Source organism: Odocoileus virginianus, chromosome 16 (genome assembly GCF_023699985.2).
Source record: "Odocoileus virginianus isolate 20LAN1187 ecotype Illinois chromosome 16, Ovbor_1.2, whole genome shotgun sequence".
Classification (NCBI taxonomy): domain Eukaryota; kingdom Metazoa; phylum Chordata; class Mammalia; order Artiodactyla; family Cervidae; genus Odocoileus; species Odocoileus virginianus.
In genome coordinates, this window is record NC_069689.1 from 19,587,968 (window position 1) to 19,609,583 (window position 21,616).

Here is a 21,616-nt window from a genome sequence, read left to right on the forward strand (position 1 = left end):
AGCCCTTCTTGGGTTGAGAAATTAATACTTTGCACTATAATGATATTTTGACTGTGATCATTTTCAGCTGTGACTTTTTTTTTTTAAACAAGCATACTCTCCTTTTTACCTCTGATATTCTTAGACTTCAGTGAACTGTTTTTGACCCTCAAGAATTAAATCTCAAAAAAAAAAAAAAAAAGAATTAAATCTCAGTGATTGAAAATACTTGTGAACTTAATGTAGCTTAAGAGTTTGGTAAAGTTGTTTTCTAGATGTACTTGGACTGTTAAAAATGTAAGACACGTTATTTATTTTGTAAATTATGAGGCATTTTAGATGTTGAAGAACATTATATTGTGAGAAGTTTCCCTCCAACAACGGTGAATCAGCCTCTAGCCCTCTGGACCCATGGGTAAATGGATATGTATTTAAAGGGCATTCATGTCCCAGAGCATGGATCATCCCAGGTGTTGCAGGGAAATATGATTTCATTTAAAGAAAAGAGTTGGCGGATTTCCTAGGTGGTCCACTGGCTAAGACTCCACACTCCCAAGGCAGGGGGCCCGGGTTTGATCCCTGGTCAGGGAACTAGATCCCACATGCCACAACCAGGAGTTTGTATGCCCCGACTAAAAAAGATCCCATATGCCAAACTAAAGGAGCTCACTGGTGCAGCCAAATACATAAAGTAAATATTAAAAAAAGAAAGAAAAAAGTTGGAAAGACAGTAACAAGTTTGCTCAGGTTTCCTATGCAGCTCCTTCCGTTTAGTTGTATTTAAAGAACCACCATGTCATCTAGGAGTTAACACATTAATCCCTTTACAAAAGGATTTTCAGGCACTCTCTGCAAATAAAAAGGGGATAGTGGTGATAAAGTTACAAGTTGCAGACTAATGAGGTAATTTTTTATTTTTGAAAACTCACATGGAATGTATAGTCTTTGAAAAATGTTGGAAGCATTTCAAAGTCATTTCTCTAAGGCATTTGTAGGGCCTCATGCAAATTTACTACTAGAATAGTCTGGATACAGGCATTCAAACTGTGTTGTTCCCTTTAGGACCGCACTTGCCAACTGTAGCTCCTGTGTTGAAAAATATTGATGATGGTAAACATCAATTCTCCACAGAATTGCTACTTGAAAGAATTAATACTTCCATTTTTAGAAGTCTTTTCACTTTTGGTTTTTTCCCTTGAGACATTAGTTTTACATGGTGAAAAGTAATTTTACCCCTGCTGTCATCCTTTAATTTGTATCTGTGTATGTGTGAAATACTCTAAACATTTAAGAAGGGACAACAAGGATATTAGGAGGGACGTCTGGGCAGGGCAGTGTGAAGGTGTCAGCCAATACTCCCTACAAAAAACAAGTATAAAACTAAAATGATCACAAACAACCATCTGGGGGCTCTGGTAATCAACCAACAGCAGACAAGAAATTGAAAAATATTGATATTTGAAAAACCTCTAGAGCTGCAGGTTAAGAACCACTGACATCTGTAGCTTTCCTGCCTGCAGCTTCCCCACTCACCAGACCTCCCAGTGTCTCTAGTACCAATCAGCCTTGGAAACCAGTGGCCCGAAGGGCTGAACTCAATGATGGGGGCCGGAGGGGTGGGGGTGGAGGCTGCAAAAACACATGAGTTTGTCACTCACCGGTGGTGAACTGGGAAGGAAACTCAGCGAAAACCCAGTGTTGCTGGCTTGAGGTTTCCCTTCACATAGAGCAAAGTGACCCACCAGTAGGAATTTAATGGGGAGTCCCTGGAACTGAGGAAGCCATGGAAGGGCCTTCACTGGGAAGGGAACCAAGAGAGCCTGGCGGGAAGAAAAGCCTTAAGCCATCGTGAGATTGGCCTTTGAGAGTTCTCAATCCACACGCAGATCCACTGCAATGGACGGAAACAATTTGGGCTTGAGGAGTTTAACGAGCAAGCCTCTATGACCACTAAGCCATGCAGGAATGCCCTCTGGGAAGCCAGAGTAAAAAAGATGAAAATAGCAGTGCTTTTTTTGGGCGCCATGCTCTGTGGCATGTGGGATCTTAGTTCCCCAATCAGGAATTGAACCCTTGCCCCCTACATTGGGAGCACAGAGTCTTAGCCACTGGGTCACCGGGGAAGTGCCCCCAAAAGATAAAAATAACATAAAAACAGCAGAACCATCAGCATTTGCAATCTCTCCTGAGGGACACAGATTTCTCAGCTTAAATCCAATCAAGTTTTTAAAAATCAGAAAAATATCAGAATCAATAGCACTACAAGTATAATCTAAATTGTCCAGATTTCAGCCAAAAATTAGGAGTGAAGCAAAGAAGAAAGTGTGACCCATACATAGGAAAAAAGCAGTTAGGAGAAACTGCGTGGGTCTAAGTGTTGAATTTAGCCAACAAAAACTTCAAAGCAGTGATTGTAAATGCAAAAATTAAAGGAAAGTGTGTTTAAAGGATACAGAATAAATACTTGCATACTCACTACCTAGCTTTATCAAATCTTAACATAATGCTGTATTTTCTAAAGAATTTTAAAAACTTTTTATTAACATTTTAGATGTAGACACAAAAGTAGAGAGAGAGGCACAATGAACCCATTAACTATCACCAGCTTTAATGATTATCAACTCAAGATTGACTTTCAACTCTCATTTCACTTACTTCCCTTTTTTAGTTTGAAAGCATTTTCACATAGCATGTCTTAAAACTGTAATAACTAAAGAGCCAGTCTTGTTCCTTTTAGTAGAACAATAGAGATGGTAAAATAATGTATGCCTCTTCTGTTTCAGAATTCTCTGGGAGTGTTGTTAAAATTTGACACCCCATCTGCATCCATAGAGAAGTTTCCACAGTCTCTCCTAATTTTGGTGTTAAAAGTCCATTCTTTTGTGTAACATGGTGACATGATATACGATAGTAGTATACATTTTTAATTTTATTTAGCAATTAAAAGCTGACAGCATAATAATATTCTCTCTAATTTGTGAAGGGGTTGATTTTTACTGGTCTGGTAAATTCAAGAATCTGAGAGTCACTTGTTTTGTGTAGACCATAAATAGGAAATGAGGTAATTTGGATATCATTCTATTATAAAGTTATATTTAAAATATTAAGTTTGCCCCAAACCTCAATCCATTATGTGTCAGGAAGCAAACAGGCCCAAAGGAAACAGAGATGACAAATTAGCAGAATGCTATTAGCTATATTTTTTGCATGTTGCTCTGGTGGGGCCCCATGGCAGAGTGTGCTTACCTAAAATCTTTTTGTAAAGATCTCATATTTTATACTTGGTTATATGTTAAAACCACAATCAGTTAAAACAATCCATGAGAAAAGTCCAAGTATTTTCATGATTTGCTGAATTTCCTGAGAATTCCAAGTATGTGCAAAAAATCCTGACATCCTCGAAAAGTTGGTTACATTAAAGAACACATGAGACCACACGTATCAGGAGAAGAAATCTTGGAGCAAAAGTTCAGAAACCTGTGTTCCAGTCCCTATTCTGCCACTAATGATAGGAACTTGGGTAAAATTGGATCAATTCATCTCTCTGGGCCTTAGTTTTCACATTTTTAAAATTAGGGGGTTACAGTAAACGAGTTATAAGGTTCAGGACTTGGTCACCTCCTCGAGGCAATGTTCTTTTTTAACATTCTCAAGACTGGTGGGGGTCAATATTTGCACTGTTGACCATTCAGTGCCTCATGGGAAAGAGAAAAAGGGAGAGAGGAGAGAGAGAAAGAACTAACCTTTTCTGAGGGCCTACTGTGCCTCAGCATCTGCTAGGTGCTTTATGAACACTATCTCCTTTATAATACTGTGATATATTTTTGCTCCCTGCCCCCCTTTTTTTTCATGGTCCTGTGAGGCATGTGGGATCTGAGTTCATGGCCAGGGATCACCCGTGCCCCCTGCTTTGGAAGTGTTGGATCTTACCCACTGGACCCATTTTACAGCTGACAACTTGAAGCTCAGCAAGGTTAAAAACTTTAGCTTAGAGTCCTGCATTTGTCCAGCTTCTCCAGAGAAACAGAACCAATACTTTTAAAGGTCATTGTATGTTTAACATAAGCATGACAAAGGAGGGCAAAAACCATGAAGGATGGGATGAAGTTATCTAAATACTTAAAAATGCAAAATGTACGTGTTTCCAAAAATATCATAAAGAAGATTAAAAGGCAAAAGACAAACTGAGGAAAATATTTGCACTACAAATGACAATAGAGAAATATCTTCACTATGGAATAAAGATGGGAAAAGAAAGTAGAGAAACTGAGCATTAAGCTGATGCTCCTAACGGTTTCTAGCAGAGGTTGCTATTGTTGTTCAGTAACTAAGGCATTTCTGACTCTTTGTGACCCTGTGGATTGAAGCATGCCAGCCTTCCCTGTCCTCCACTATCTCCCAGAATTTTCTCAAATTCATGTGCATTGAATCAGCAATGCTATCCAACCATCTCATCCTCTGCCACACCTTTCTCCTTTTGCCTTCCATCTTTCCCAGCATGGGGGTCTTTTCCAATAAGTTGGCTCTTCACATCAGGTGGCCAAAGTATTGGAGCTTCAGCTTCAGCATCAGTCCTTCCAATGAATATTCGGAGTTGATTTCCTTTAGGCTTGACTGGTTTGATCTCGTTGCAGTCCAAGGGACTTTCAAAAGTCTTCTCCAGCACCACAGTTTGAAAACATCAGTTCTTCGGCGCTCAGCCTTCTTTATGGTTCTCTCACATTCATACATGTCTGCTGGAAATACCATAGCTTTACCTAAATGGACCTTTGTCAGCAAAGTGATGTCTTTGCTTTTTAATACTCTGTCTGAAAAAAAGTGAAAGTGTTAGTCACTCAGTCATGTCTGACTCTGCAACCCATGGACTGTAACCTGCCAGGCTTCTCTGTGCATGGAATTTTCCAGGCAGGAATACTGGAGTGGGGAGCCATTCCCTTCTCCAGGGGATCTTCCTGACCCAGGGATTGAACCTGGGTCTCCTGCATTGTAGGCTATCTGGGTTTGTCATAGCTTTCCTTTCAAGAAGCAGAGGTTGCTGTCCTCTCATATCCATGCTCTGCTTTCACAGTAGGAGAACTCCAGACTTTTAGGTAAGTAGTTTGTGACCTTTCAGAACACAGACCACCTCTCCCAGTGTCCCTTCCCCTGAGGTGTGACTATCAATTTCTATCCTGCTTCCTGAATTGTGGGTGTGGTTGCAATGTGTCATATCAGAAAAGGCAGAGGAGTGTCTAGAGAATGCCAAGCAATAAGACGAAAGGAGCTTGAATCTCTGGTACCTTAAGATAGAGCTGCATACTAGTTAGCCCTAACTTAAAATATAGAGCATAATATGAGAACATGTGTCACTTTACCAGCAAATATTGAGCTGTTTCTATTAAAAATATTGAGATATTTTTATCAAAAAGGAAAAGAAACCACAAAGCACCACCCTTCAAAGTGAAGTGAAGTGAAAGTTGTTCAGTCATATCCGACTCTTTGCAACCCCATGGACTATACAGTCCATGGAATTTTCCAGGCCAGAATGCTGGAGTGGGTAGCCATTCCCCCCAAACCAAAAACCACCACTAGGGTGGAATCATTTTGATTTTTTTTATTAGTTCATGGGAATAAACTAATACATGTCTGATAAGATAGGAGATGTGTCCAGTAAGTCAGGAGAAGAAATGGATTGGGGGAAATACTCCATAAGTAGCTGAACATTTGGGTCTGCAGAACAAGAGACAAGTCAGGGATGTGAGAGGTGTTTATTTTAGTGTTGTGTGTAAAATGCTGACAGTTTATGAGACTGATGTCCTATAATAGCTATGGGACCAGTGATCCCAGGACAAGAAGGTAGTACCAAAGAGTAGAAAGGCTGGATCTAACTTTGTGGAACTCTTTGCTTATTAGGGAGGAGGAGATAAAAGGGGCTGTGTCTGGACAAAGTGTAGTCAGGGTCACATAGAGTCACATAGGAAAACCAGGGTAACTTAGAGTCATGGACACAAGAGAGAAGATGGGTCATCAACGGTCAAACACTTCAAAGTGGGACAGGAAAGGGCACATCCTTTAAAAGAATGACATAGCCCAAGGACATGACATAAACTGATGAAAGCCAACTAGGTTCAAGATGGCGGGCGAGTTGTCTGTCACTAGACCTTGAGCCTCAGTACACGCTCACTGTAACACATCAGCGTGCTCAGTGATACACCCACAGGCACTCTGACCATAGAGGTCAAAAAGTTCACTCCCATGAACAATAAAATTCCTGGAAATCCCCACCCCATCCCCAAAAATGTGACAACCCCGTACCCTGGTGCCACACTTGCCCTCTGAGGTCCCCACACTGTATTTATAGAGTGTGTTTCCTCCCTGAATAGACCTTCTTTCGCTTTGCGGTCGCTCCTTCTTGAACTCTTTCCTGCGAGAAGCCGAGAACCTATACTTGGTGGCAGTCCCAGGGACTCAGACGTAACCTGGGGAGTGACCATTCCCTCACGCCCCCTTCTCTGTCCTGCAAGAAGCCGAGAACCTACACTTGGTGGCAGTCCCAGGGACTCGGACGTAACCTGGGGAGTGACCATTCTCTCACGCCCCCTTCTCTGTCCTGCCACAAAAGAGACAAAGGAATAGTCAGCATGGAGTAAAGGTCACTGTTTTGGCCGTGAGATCACTAGGAAACTTAGGGAGCACCGTTTGGGAGAACTGGTGGGACATGGTGAGATTTCAGAGGGTTAAGTCGGGACTAGCTGGTGAGGAGGCGACGGACTGAGACGTCTGCTGGAGGGAGGAGGAGAGCAGAAGCCACTGGGGCATCAGGACAATAACTTCCCGCCTCCCCAGGGTAGGAGGCCCTGTGGAGTGGGGCTGCCGCCCAATACCATTCTTCAACACTGGCTGTCATTTTAGTTTTCGTGTTGTCTGGGGCCACGTTTGGACAATTCGAGAAGCAAAAGACTATACTGGTGCTAAGAAAACAGAAAGAGATGGTAATGATGGAAGAGCCCAGGGAGTTCCGGGGTGTTCCTGAGGAGCGAGGGTGAAGAGGCACCAGCTGAATAAGAGCAAAGTCAGGGGAAGCAAGGCTTGGTCAGCTGGAGGCAATGTTGGTTCCAGAACCATCTGGCTCGATCTTGGCTTGAATCTGGACTCTTTACTGTCTGTGTGACTCTGATCTCTCTGGGTTTGTTTTTCCTTCTGCAAAAAGAAGAGTTTTCCTATTTGACAGAGTTATTGTGGGAGTCAAAGGAGAGGATGTGTGGAGAGCCCAGCACAACTCTGGACATTTAATATTGCCCCCTCCCCCATTTTAATTTTTTCCTAGAAAGACATTGCAATGTAGTTATTTTTTGACAATGAAAAAATAAACAATTTAGTATTAATCATCAAAATCTATCATTGCATGTCTAATTTTGTGAATCCCCTGCCACCAATTTTAAGCATTATCTAAAAAAAAAAGACAACTTTTTTTTGGTGTGGACTGTTTTTAAAGTCTATATTGAATTTCTTACAATATATTGTTTCTGTTTTACATTTTGTGACCATGAAGCATGTGGGATCTTATCTCCCTGACCAAGGATCGAACCTGCACCCCCTGCACTGGAAGATGAAGTTTTAACCACTGCCAGGAAAGTCCGAAAGTATTATCTTTAAAAAAAAAAAAAAAGTCCATCTGTCTTCCAACCTGTGGCCTTGTGAACAAACTGAGCTCCACTGGAGCCAGGAAAGTTCCATTCAGCAGGTGATAACTATTTACATTTATACTACAGTTTACATGTTGTTTGTTGTTCTGCAGTCATGATGTATTTGATTCTGATGATGGGAGGTGGGGCAGAGGTTTAGATCCTTATTTTGTAATGAAAAACCAAAAACAAACAAAGAACTCTTAGGAAAGGAAGTTCTGAGAAACCAACCACAATCACTTGGCGGTTCATGCTCAACAAATCTCATTTTCTTTTTTAAAATAGAATTGCTAAAAATAAAATAAAAATAAAATACAATTGCTAAATCAGGAAATGTGATTTTTTTTTAAAAAGTGCATTTTGATGTTAACAGGACATCTGACAAAATCTCTCACCCAGTCTTTGTGGACAGGTTGCAGAAATGTAAGCTGAGTGAGAGGAGTTGGTGGCACCCCAAATTAGACAATCAGCAGCGGCCCCAAAATGTTGACAAAATAAGTGGATCTGTGCAACCTGGACTGAGGGCTTCACTCAAGCACCTGTCCCAGTAAATTTTTTATTGATAACTCTGACAAAGTCACGACAGTCAAGATCAACATATCTGTAGTTGTTAAAGCTGAGAGTGATACTTAATACTTTAGACAGGAGAAGTCATCTTGAAAAAAGATCCTGAACAATGGATGAAAATTTAATAGAGATGAGTGTAGACCTTGTCTTCCTTAAAAAAAATTAGCAACCCAAGTGTGGGATGGAGGAGACAGTGTTGGACAGTCTGTGGACCGCAGGTTGTTTCACTGGTGCAAGTCCAGTGCAAACCAAGAGGAGACGCAGCTCAGGGAGGAGATAGACTCAGCTGCTGCAGGGCCGTGTGATCTGCAGGGGTTGGTGGGGAGGGTGTTGTTCAGCCTGGGGAAGGGGATTCCAGTAGGGGCAAGGGGCGGAACTGTTTTCACGAAAAGGAAGTTGGTTACATAGAAGAGGGAATAGCCCATGGCTGCAGAGGGGAGAATTATTAATAGGAACCATGGACGATAGTAACCCATTGCTGTTGTTCAGGCTCTCGACTCTTTGCAATCCTGAACTACAGCACGCCAGTCTTCCCTGTCCTTCACTATCTCCTAGAGTTTGCTCAAACTCATGTCCATTGAGTTGGTGATGTCATCCAACCATCTCGTCCTCTGTTGCCCCCTTTTCTTCCTGCTTTCAGTCTTTCCCAGCATCAGGGTCTTTTCCAGATCTGGATTCCATGCAAGACAGAACTTTCTAGCAATTTGACCTGCTCAATGGTGAGTGAGGCTGTTTCGGCCATGGAAGTGGATAATTTACTAGTTATTAAAGATATTTTGGGGAGCAGTGTGTATGGGTGGGAATTTAGATACAGTGACCATCATGAGGGTAAAGGGCTTTCCTCATCACTTAGTCCGTAAAGAATCTGCCTGCAGTGAAGGAGACCCAGGTTCGACCCCTGGGTTGGGAAGATCACCTGGAGAAAGAAATGGCAACCCACTCCAGTATTCTTGCTTGGAAAATCCCATGCACAGAGGAGCCTGGTGGGCTGCAGTCCATGGGGTCACAAAGAATAGGGCACAATTGAGTGACTAACACTTTTTTTCATTCCCACAGCCACCCTAAGACATAAATAGTATCTCCATTTTACAGATGAGGAAACTGAGATGCTTAAAGATTAAGTGACTTGTCCAAGGTCACCCATCAGATAATCGGCAAAAATCAAGACTCAGACTTTTATTGGAATGCTTATTCTCTCTCCTCTTCCAATCCTATAGTTTTAAGGCAGGAATGATCTCTGGTCCAAGATGGATCTCTGGGCAGTTTTGTCTTCGAGACTCCTTCTGTTCATGTAGAAAGCAGTCATATTGATCTCCTCTCTCTCCTTATCCTTCGGAAGGGTTGACAGCATAACTGAGGTAATGGACTAAGTCAGTTAAGCCTCCTTCTACCCCGCCAAAGAGCTCTACACAAATACAGTATGCTGCTAAATTAGTCTCATATTTTAAATAGATACAAAATATGGTACATGGTTCACAATTCAAATTATAGCAAAAGGTGAGCAGGAAAGGGCTAACTCTTCTCTTATATCTCCTTCCCAGCTACCTACACAATTTCCTTCCTAGGAGACAAAAAACGCTAACAGTTCTTGCTCTATCCTTCTAGAGTAGTCTTTTCTATACATATACAAGCAAGAACTTGTGTATATACATTTTTCTCAAACGGTGGCATGCTTTACACATGGTTCTACAATGTATTGATACACTTATTAAGATATTAGTTTGATCTATGTGAAATTACTGATATTCTACCATTTTGATCTATAAAGTTTATTGGAAATCTTTCATTATAAGTCCATAAGGAACTGCTTCAGTCTTTTTCTTTTTAAAAATAAAGTGCAACATACATAAGACTTCACAAATCTTTTTTTTCTTTTCTTTTTTTAATATTAATGAACTTTACAAATCAAAGACTTCACAAATCTTAGGTGTACCCACTCCTGTGGAGCCAGCATCTAGACAGCTAATTAGAATATTACCAGCATCCATTAGTTCCCTTGTGCCCCCTCCCAGTTTTTACCTCATTTTGAATTCCATGTTAAAGTTGTCATCCAGTATGTACTCTTATATGCCCACTTTTTTCTATTGGTTGCACATTACTTTATTTAACCCTATTAATACTGAATTGATTGATGATATGTCTCTTTATACTCTTTTTGCTATTCCAAGCAATGAGAGCAGTGAATAACCTTGTAAATATATTTTAAAAATACTTTACTATGGGAAATGTCCAACATATATCAAGTAAATAGAATAGTATAATGGACACTCAGCTTCAACAACTATCAACATTTTGCCTTTCTTGGCAAATGTATCGTCATGAGGAGGACTCCATTTACTAACAACAACAACAACAACAAAAATGCCCTTTAAAAAGGCTAAAAATGCAGTCTTTGGACTTTCAGTGGTATCAATAGCTGTGTTATCATGGGGAAGTAAACTAACCTCTCTTAACCCCCTGCAATACAGTGGCGATAGCAGATCCTATGCACAGACTTATAAAGAGAAAAAAGGACCTCATCAGTGCTTTCTCAGCTGGAGGTAGAGTTGTGTTGAGGGGCCCAAGGGAAGATGCAGGTGGGGAAGGAAGGGTTTGGACTGCTACCAATCCATTTTCATCTTTTAAAGAATAGAGACTGAGACTTCCCTGGTGGTCCAGTGGTTGAGACTCCGTGCTACCAATGTAGGGGATTCAAATTCTATCCCTGATTGGGGAACTAAGATCCCACACGCCATGTGGTGCGGCCAAAAGAAAGAAGAGAAAAGAATCGGGTCTTTAGTAAAATTTCATTTGATAAAAAAAGGATCTAATGCTTAAAAAGGAATTCCCAGGTGGCATAGTTGGTAAAGAACCTGCCTGCCAATGCAGGAGACGTAAGACATGCGGTTCGATCCCTGGGTCATGAAGATCTCCTGGAGGAGGAAATGGCAACCCACTCCAGTATTCTTGCCTGGGAAATCTCTTGGACAGAAGAGCGTAGCAGGCTACCGTCCACGGGGTTGAGAAAGAATCGGACACGACTGCGGGCACGCATACACAGACAATGCTTAAAAAACAAAGGAAAAGAAAGAAAAAGAAGTGGTATGAAACCACCAATGTAACAAATGTAAAGGACTCAGAGCAGTGCTTTTAGTATTACTCTTAGCCATCATTCTGCTTTACCCTCTCTCTTCAAATCACCTGGTTACTTGTTAAAATCACTTTCAAGCCAAGGGACACCTTTTTTCAATTAAAAATGTTTTCCCAGATTTATTGAAATGTAATTGGCATATAACACTGTGTACCTTTAAGGTGTACAGATCGTTGATTTGGTACAGGGTCAAAGTTTGATTCAAGCAAGAACATGGCCCTGAGAATCCCAGGATGAGGCCGGCCGGAGCTGTCCTCTGCGAGGTCTGCATTGCACAAGCTGGCGTCTGGAGTTGGTGTCAGCCAGTTTCCCTACTCCTCCTATCTCCCACTCCCTCAGGCTCCCCACCCCTTCTTCTGGAAAACCGCTGAGTCTCGCGCCGCTTACCCCAAGCCTCTGCTTCGTTGGGTCTGGTTTCCCAATAAATCAAAAGACTCTAGTCCCCGTCGCTGTCTGTCACGAGTTCGAGTTCGTCCTCTCCCAGGGTGGGAGTCACTTTCCCGGTGTCCCAAGTGCTGATGCTCCGGATCCCCGCCCCCGCCTCGGCCCACGACCGCCCAGGCCCGGGGACCTCCTCCCCGGGTGGGAAGTAAAGGGTCAACGGGCCCTCCCAGCCACCCGCCTCCCGCCCCCCCCTGCACCCCACCCTCCTGCACTTGCCCGCCAATCGCCTCCATAGAGATGCTGGAGCCCGAGCGAGGGCGACTGCTGCGCCGGGAAAGGGCTCTCCTCCCAGCGCTGAGCACTTGGTCCTGGCAGACGCCCCAAGATTGTTGTGAGGAGTCTAGCCAGTTGGTGAGCGCTGTAATCTGAACCAGCTGTGTCCAGACTGAGGCCCCATTTGCATTGTTTAACATACTTAGAAAATGAAGTGTTCATTTTTAACATTCCTCCTCCAATTGGTTTAATGCTGAATTACTGAAGAGGGCTAAGCAAAACCAGGTGCTTTCTCTGTAGGCTCTCCAGTGGCTCGGAGGACCCAGGCTCTCCCCTTCTTCCTCTCCACGCCTCGGCTCGGCCCCCCTGGAATAAAAGTCTCGGAGAGCCCCACAGGCCCAGAGGAGGCCGAAGTTCAGGAACTGCTCCTCCGGGGGTCCCGCGGGCGCTGAGAGCTCTTCCTCTTTTTTCCCCCACCAGCTGCTTCTCCTGCCCACGCATCTTGGACATGCCAGGATTCAAAAGGTACGTTCTCTGCTCCGGACTTTTTTTTTTTTTTTCCCTCCAGGGTCTGGAAACCTTACTCAAAACCCGATGGGTGGAAAATGGCTATGGCCGTGATTCAGGCTGTGTCAGGATATTGGAAAAGGCATTAGCTAGTGATGCAATGATATTGTTAATTATAAAAAGCTGCGCCTCTGTAATTTCCATCTTGAAGTCTTCTTTTGGGAGTGGGTATTTTATAAGACAGTTTCAGAAGCCAGCATCCGACAGAGGACGGCAAAAATCTCAGAGCTTGGTTTTCCCCTTGCTTTTTCGAAAGGGCCGCAGATTTGTGTGCCGCATTTTTCTTTTCTTTTTTTAATTTAAAGAAAGAACAAATTTTTTTTTTCTTAATTTGAGAGACCCGTTACTAGTTCGCTAGCAATTATTTTGCTGCATCGGCTGTTGGACCAGTGAACAAGCTAGCTGCACTTTCCGGGGCTGGATTTGCTCTATGTCTGTGTGGGATTCACAAAGGGCATGCGACCCAGAAGTCTCGAGCCAATGAAAACTGGGGACTGCAGACAGAAACGCATGTAAGCAAACATTTTGATATTCTTTAAGGAAATTGCAGTTCCAGTCAAGTGATCCTTCAACCTTGAAGAACTTTATCTAGATTACATCTGCAGTTTTTATCCAGGGAACTCTTGAGAACATAACTGCTTAGACAGATTTGTGTGTGTGTGTGTGTGTGTGTGTGCTGAAAATGGAGCTGTAATCCTGTCATCCTGGATCGGAGACCAGAACTTCTCTGACAGACAGCCCTGAGATTTGAGATTCGGTTGGTCCCTCTTGTTTTTCCTCCCAGTTGAGGATGGAACACAAAATAGGTGGGCCCACCTGTTTTTAAAAGTCCCAAGGACCAGTTATGAGCATCAGAGGATCCCCAGGGTTCCTGTAGTTAATTTATCTTGGAGTTTTCTGGAGTTTTTCATGACAAATGTAACTGTTTGTGACACTGTCAGAGCAGGGATGCTTGGATGTTATTTCATTTTTGGAAAACTGTCTCAATTAGCCTGGAGCTTACTTGGCCCCCAGGCCCCAGCTGGGGCTCTTCCAGGAGGCTAGGCTTGAGGCGGGATCTCTCAGGGGAGACCTGTCCTGGGACTGCCCTCTGGCCAAAGGGAACGGGGGAGTCAGGGGTAGGGGGAGACATGGGGTTAGCATGCCTTTCCCACTAGGTCTTGAGGTCCACTATGTTCAGTCAGCCTATTCTGTCTCCAACAAAAACGAGACAGGGTTTTATAACCAACTGAAAGGAAACTTCATGTGAAGAAACAGGAAAACATTGAAATTCATAATATACAGCCTGGAAAATAAATTTGTTATTGTTCTTTCATTCCTTCCAGATATAAATCTGGCCTTTGCAAATATCAAAAAGCCCTGGGATTTGGCTCTGCACTTTATAAGGTCAGAGCTGTCTCTGGCTTTCTAGAACCTGTCTCGTGCAGGCGCTCAGATGAAACGAAAACTTGTGGACTCTTACGGTCGTTATTCTTTGGATCGAGGACTAGACGAAGGGAGTGGGCTTGCCTTTCCTAGCACCACATCAGGGTCCTGTTTCCTCTGAACCGCACCTTAATTCTGGGGCTCTCCAAGTAGCCCAGCATTGCTGGTTCCTATGAGCCTTGTGTCATGGATTGAGTAAGCTTTGTAGTCTTTTGAACTCTCTTTTTCTAAAGGGAGCGATTGTAAAGTGAAGGTGTACATTGATAGTAACAGGTCACTAAATTCAAGCAGGTCCCAGGTCCACTGCTTTACTGAAGAAGCCTTTGAGGTCACCTTCTCCAGGAAGTCCTCCCTGATCTTCTCTACCCCCAGCCTGGCTCTCCTGGTGCTCATTGGGTATTTCTATCCATGCCTTAACCAAAGTGTCTAGACATTATTGGTTCAGGTGGCCCCTCAACCTGCTCTCCAGAGCAGCGTCTGTGTCATAGTTTTGTAGTTTTTCTGCCTGCAAGTAGTAGTTGCTCAGATAAACCCTCTATTGAACTCAATAATAATAGCACCCCAAAAAAAAGCACCAAATAAAACTCTGTATTTGCATATATTATTTTTAAAACCATTTAAATGATTTTTAAGTGTCCAGTTCAATAGTGTTAAGTACATTCAAGTACATTCTCCAGAACTCTTTCCATCTCGCAAAACTGAAATTCTATACCCACAAACAACAACTCCCTAATCCCTCCTCCCTCCAGCCCCTGACGCCCACCATTCTGCTTCCTGTCTGTGATTTTGATTGCTCTTGGTCTCTCATATAAATGGAATCAAACAGTATTTGTCTTTCTGTGATTGGCTTGTTTCACCTAGCAGAAGATCCTTGAGATTCATCCATATTGTAGCACTTGTCAGAATTTCTTTCCTTTTTAAGGCTGATAATATTCCTTTTATGTATGCAACACATTGTTTATTCATCTGGTGATGGACACTTGGGTTGCTTCCACCTTTTGGCTATTGTGAATAATGCTGCTGTGAACATGGGTGGACAACAGTCTCTTTGAGATTCTGTTTTCAGTTCTTTTGTATGTATGTCCAGATGTGGGATTGCTGGATCATATAGTGCTCCATTTTTAATTTTTTGAAGAACCTCTAGACTGCTTTCCATAGTGGTTGCATCAGCATACCCTCCCAGCAACAGTGCACAAGTGCTCTAGTTTCTGCACAGCCTTACTAGCTTTGAACTTTTTTGGTTATATCCACCTGAAGGATATGAAGTGGATACACAGTTTCTTGGCACCTCTCTCTCAGTGCCCACTGTTCCTTTTTCTTGCGGCTGCCAGGGTCCCCACGTCCGGTCCTTCCTCTGGCTCTGTGTGAGTGCACTCTGGGAGCATGTGTGTTCCCTGTGACACCTCCATTGGGTGGAACTCACACGCTTCACGTTTGTACTTTGATCATCCAGGGGCACAGCGGCTCCTTCACGCTGCAGTCATTTCAGAGTGAAGATGTTCAAAACTCAGGCAAGGCCACTTGGGTCAGGAGTGAAGGTCAAGCAGTGGTGAATCCATTATTAACACCACAGTGGTGGGTGTTAGATTTGTTCTTTGAAGCAGTAAAACTGTTTATTTTTAAAGTGAAGTGACAGTCACTCAGTCGTGTCTGACTCTTTGCAACCCCATGGACTATGTAGTCTATGGAATTCAAGAATACTGGAGTGGGTAGCCTATTCCTTCTCCAGCAGATCTTCCCAACCCAGGTATCAAACCAGGGTCTCCTGCATTGCAGGCGAATTCTTTACCAACTGAGCTATCAGGGAAGCCCTGTTTTTTTTTTTTTTTTAAATGCCACTTGAAGTCATATACGTGGCAAACAGAAACAAGCCCAAGGTCCTAATGTATAGCACAGGGAGCTATATTCAATATCTGGTGATAAACCATAATTGAAAAGAATATGAAAAAGAACATATATAGGTATAATTGAATCACTTTGCTATACAGCAGAAATTAACACAATGTTGTAAATCAATCATGTCATTAAAATTTTTTTCAATTATTTAAAAAATGCCACCTAACACATTATGCAACATATGAAACCAGTGGAAGGAGCGCAGTTCTCTTCGGGATGTTTGGGACATCTGGCATGTCCCCGGCCGCTCTGGAGCAGGCCCCTCACCCTCCAAATACAAGCACAAGGTAAAGTCAGCATTATAAACTCACAGGCAGCACAAGATGCATATATAACCCCAGACCTGGGTGCTGGAAGTGTCTCGGGCATTTAGGTCAACTTCTTACTTCCCGCAGGATACTCACCGTGACCATTCTGGCTGTCTGTCTTCCAAGTCCTGGGAATGCACAGGTAAGATTTTTACTTTGTTACTTGTCAGGAAGTATGTTAAAAAACAGGCTGGGGGTGTCCAGCCACACATTTTAAAATCCTAGGATCGTGTCGTTGGCCTGAACCGAGCTCTTCACTGTACAGAGGTTAAGGCGGGGTCTCAGGGAAGCTGAGACTTGCCCCAGCTGGTGCAGTTTATAAGTGGCAGGGCTGGGACCTTGGTGTCCTGATTTGCCATCCAAGACTGTTATAATCAGAGCATGCTGCCTCATTTGTGTTAGTTGGTGGGGGGAGGGTTCTTGAGTTATTGTAAGTGCTAAAAAGTCAAGCATGTTCTAGAATTTCTGGGCATTGGTGCCTCTCTGTTCTCCCCGTGTTGCCCATGTGTGTGTATGTGTCCTTCCTGGAGGAGGTAGGCAGAGGAAGGGTGACTCAGCTCCCAATCCGTGAAAACCCAGCTTGGCCCAGACCCTGGGAGGAGTGTGAAGGGGAATCTTAAGCTCCTCAGGGTCTATGTGGAGAAGCCTGCAGCATCCCTGACTTTACAAAGTGATGTTTGTGTCAGCCCTTGAGAAATATGGGCAGATCCCTCCTGAGGAGCACAGGGCAGCCTTTCTGCATCTCCAGCTCAGAAATGAGAGAAGCCCCACCTCTGAGCAGGGCTGAGGGGCCATATAGTCAAGTGGAAATGCACATGCATGTGCATGAACATATAGAAGACATGACAAAATCACCAACACAGCCCCTCTGTTGGTTACAGCTGTGTACAACAGAGCCCTAAAATGGGACCAACCAAATTCTCACTGAGTAGACTGATGCTCTCCCAAACTTTCAGGGTCTAGGAAGGAGATCTTAGAATTTCAATTCACATTTGTTTTGATCACACCCTTTAAATGTTTTTTTCCCTTCATATTAAGAATTTTGAAATAGATTTCATTGGTGGTGGAAAGAATCTTGAGAAAAGTAGCAAAGATTTAATTTTTTTAATGTGGGCCATTTTTTTAAAGTCTTTATTGGATTTGTTATAGTATTGTTTCTGTTTTATGTTTCATTTTTTTGGCCACAAGGCATATAGGATCTTGGCTCCCTGACCAGGAAATAAACCCACATCGCCTTCATTGGAAGGCAAAGCCCCAACCACTGGACCACCAGGGAAGTCCCACCAAAGACTTTTAGGCCTTGGAAAGGCCTTGGCATTCTCCAGTATAGCTCTGTGGTGACAGTTGACATCTACATTCAGAGAGGGCCATGTTTATAATATAGTGTTTATTGCACTATAGGCACTTTAGGCACATTAACAATTTAGTCCTTACAACCACTCTGATGTAAGTACTATCATCCCCATTTTACAGATGAGAAAACTGAGGCATAGAAAATTATGCAGTGAGTAGGGGCTGAAGTGAGACTTGGAAGCCAGTCAGTAGACTTGAACCCACACCTGCACTTAGCAAATGAGGGTTGAGGCTTACCACATCTTCTGGTTTTCTGAACTTTATGGCACAGCCTCCTGGCTCATTCATTCCATTTTGTTTGCCCCAAGGCCCTAAGACACCCAAACCCACTCCCAGGAATGCAGCTGAATCTATTATCTCCACATATCAACCCATAGCTCAGGGAAGTTTAACTCCCCTCAAACCATAGGGAAGGCCAGGGAAGAAGCCCTCATAGGCAAAACCACACCTCCTTGACTTATTCCTGTAACATGTTAGCTCTAGAGGGTGATTGTTGAGCCCATGAGATTTTTCTAAATGCATTAAGTTATAACTCAAGTTGTATGTGAAGCCTGCAACCCTCGGGGGCTGTTGAGACCTGGCTATCTCTGGAAGCATCTTTGTGTAATTGTCTTCCTGAGATTAAAATGAAAGAATTTTCCCAATTCTGTTTCTCTTAGAAAACTGACTACATCACTGTACAGATTTATTTTATACACAGACCCTGTAATCGGGTACAAGATTTCAGAGGGGCCAAAGAACTCATGCTGGGCACTGGAAAGGAGTTAAATAACCTTCAAAGAAAGAGAGTAGTTGCCCTTAAGGCAATGATATTCTCTCCCAGGAAGGGGTGAGCACAGGGCAAGCCTCGCTGGGCACATCAGATGTGATTAGTATTGCTCTTCATAAATACAGCAGGAAAAAGCCCCAATAATCATTTGCTAAAAATGGGCATTTTGAAACAATGACGCTGGAACTTAAAAAGTGATGCTAGGTGTAAAATGATTGTTAAAGAAAAATACCTAAAGGGGACAAAAAGGGGTTATAACAGATGTTGGTATTACAAATGCCTTCTTTCTTTACCCATTTTCTGTACTTTCTGTGATGCTGTTAGAATACTTCTATAGTGTTAAAAAAAAAAAATACGTAAAATGACCTCTCCTCTTTCTGTTCCTTCTTGCAGCAACAATGTACTAATGGCTTTGACCTGGACCGCTCGTCAGGACAGTGTTTAGGTATGAGGCCCTGAAGGTCCCTTCGCTGGGTGGGGGTGTAGTCACAGCTCCATTGCAGGGCCATTTCTCTTCTAGCTGTTGTTCAGTATTGTCAAGTCTGTATCAGCCTTGCCCACAGAAATGGGCAAAAACAGTGCCACGGGATGGCTGAAATCAATGACACTCTTCCACTGGTCACCTTCTTTGTGCCCAGCACTGGGTAAGCCCTGAGACAGAGTGAAGATGAGGAAGAATTGATTGCCATCCTCAAGGAGCTCCCCATCTATATCAGTTTCCCAGGACTGCCTTTACAAATTGCCACAAACTTAGGGGCTTACACAATACAGCTATATGATCTTACAGATGTACAGGTCAAAAGCCTGATGGGGGATTCTACCAGGCTAACACTGAGGTGTTGGCAGGGCCTTGTTCCTTCCTGGAGGCTTGAGGGAAGAATCCATTTTGTTGCTCATGCATGGTGCTGGCAGAGTCCAGTTTCTTTTTTCTTTCATTTTGATTGCAATATAATTGACATACAACGGTGTCTAAGTTTAAGGTGTACAGTGTGCTGACTCGATACACTTATGTATTCCAATGTGATGACCATCATAGCTTAGAGCTCACACCTCCCTCCCGCCACATTATTACCATTTCTTTTTTGTGGTGAGAACATTCAGGATTTATTTTCAGCAATTTTCGAGTATACAATATGGTATTGTTCATAATACTCACTGTATTATGAACTTATACATAAGTTCCTTAGAACTTATCTTCTAGCTGGAAGTTTGTACCATTTACATCTCCTCATTTCTCCCACCCCCAAGCCCCTGATGACAACCATTCCACTCTCTGTTTCTGTAAGTTTGGCTTTTCTGGACTCTACACGTAAGTGATATCTTGTAGCATTTGTCATTCTCTGTTTGCCTGATTTCATGTAGCATAATGCCCTCAAGGTCCATCCATGTTGTTGCAAATCGCATCTTTTCCTTCTTCCTCATGACTGAATAATATTCATATGATTATTATCAATATTCTATTATTCATATGATGATAATTTTAATTGATAATAATATCACATCTATCTATTATGAACTTTATCCATTGATATGCATTTTGGGTGTTTCCATAATTTGGCTATCCTGAATAAATGCTTCAATCAACATAGCAGTACAGATAACTCTTTAAGATTCTATTTTCATTTCCTTTGGCTATATACCCAAAATTGGAATTGCTGGATTGTATGGTATTTCTAGTTTTAAGTTTTGGAGGGACCTCCACACTGTATTCCACAGTGGCTGCACTGATTTACATTCCACAGAATTCAGTTTCTTGCGGTTGGAGGACTGATGGCCCTGTTTCCTTGCTGGCTGTTAACTGAAGGCCTTTCTCAGTTTCTAGAGGCCACCTTCTTCCTTGGCCTCTTCCGTGGTCTTCCCCCTGCAGAGCCAACAAGTTAAGTCCCTCACATGTTTCTAATCACATCGTTTTCTGTTGCCTCATCTCGCTGACCAATCCTTCTGCCTCTTCTTCCACTTTTAAGGATTTGTATGATTTCCCTGGGCCCACCCAGATAATCCCAGATAATCCTCTCATCTCAAGGTCTTCTGATTAGCTCTAAATCCATTCTGTGAGTACATGCATGCTCAGTCACTCAGTTGTGTCTGACTTCTTGGAATTGCAGTTCTGTGGACTGTAGCCCTCCAGGCTCCTCTGTCCATGGAATTTTCCAGGCAAGAATACTGGAGTGGATTGCCATTTCCTCCTCCAGCGGATCCTTACAACTCAGGGATTGAACCCACATCTTCTGCATCTCCTGCATTAACAGACAGATTCTTTTACCATTGAGTCACCTGGGAAACCCTTAAATTCACTCCATCCATGCCTAATTCCTCAGGTTCCAAGTGAGTGAGTGAAAGTCGCTCAGTTGTGTCTGACTCTTTGCAACCCCATGGACTATACAGTCCATGGAATTCTCTAGACCAGAATACTGGAATGGGTAGCTTTTCCCTTTTCCAGGTTATCTTCCCAACTGAGAGATCAAACCCAGGTCTCCTGCGTTGCAGGCAGATTCTTTTTTTTTTTTTTTTTCATTTATTTTTATTAGTTGTAGGCTAATTACTTTACAATATTGTAGTGGTTTTTGCAGGCAGATTCTTTACCAGCTGAGCCACAGGGAAGCAGGTTTCAAGCAGGAGGACAATTTAGGGCTCTTTTCCTAGCACGCCATCTAGTGGGGGTGGTAGACCTAGGCGGAGTGAAATGAACAGAGAGGAATAAAGTCATTGCCAAGATGAGGTGATCTCCCCTACAGAAGTAGGGGATAGAGTGATGCCTTCTGTCTGAGGTCAATAAAGAAAGCCTTCATGGAGGTCACATTTGAGTCAGGTGTTGAAGGATGAATAAGATCCTGTGAAATGGCATCCTAAGTGGTAGGAATAGCATCAGCAAAGATCAGGGAGACAAAGTATAGAATAGTGTGCTGTGGGCGAAGCATAGAAAAAGAATACGGCTCCCACCTTGGGAGTATATTTACTTTTTAAATTGTATTTGATTTAGGCCAAATCATTTGTAATCTCTGAGCTTAGGGTTGAAAAGAATGACAGTTGGTGAGGAACAAAACCATGACTTGGAAGCTCCAGGCTCCCACTTTGACTTAAGGTGAAGGGGCATGAGGATGCCTCAATGGATGCAGAGAAGGTGACAGCTGTCTTCCCTGGCCCCCCAGTTTTAATGATGACGTCAGGCTTACAGCTAGATTATGGAGCTCCACGCTTCCCTTTCCTGGCGGGGGAGTTGGCACAAGTCTCTCAGAGGAGGTGGCAGGGGTGAGTTGTTAGGGATTAGGGCCCTCCCCCGCCCCCCACCAGTCCCACAGAG

At 43.0% G+C, this 21,616-nt stretch overlaps 1 protein-coding gene and 1 long non-coding RNA gene across 4 annotated transcripts in view; one reads left to right on the forward strand and one right to left on the reverse strand.

The window, feature by feature from the left end:
* The window catches only part of LOC139038709 (uncharacterized), a 448,893-nt gene that overhangs the window by 179,376 nt on the left and 247,901 nt on the right, over positions 1–21,616 (reverse strand). The window lies entirely within an intron of this gene.
* The window catches only part of FBLN5 (fibulin 5), an 86,049-nt gene continuing 76,458 nt past the window's right edge, over positions 12,026–21,616 (forward strand). Inside the window, exons 1-4 of one of the 3 annotated variants that reach the window (XM_020875932.2) lie at positions 12,026–12,135; positions 12,298–12,522; positions 16,281–16,335; positions 18,709–18,760. In XM_020875932.2, coding sequence (XP_020731591.1) covers positions 12,506–12,522; positions 16,281–16,335; positions 18,709–18,760 — 124 coding nt within the window. In that variant the 5' untranslated portion in view covers positions 12,026–12,135; positions 12,298–12,505. Of the gene's footprint in view, positions 12,136–12,297; positions 12,523–12,633; positions 13,077–16,280; positions 16,336–18,708; positions 18,761–21,616 lie in introns of those variants that run through there. The other 2 variants (XM_070477944.1, XM_020875931.2) reach the window with 2 other exon arrangements.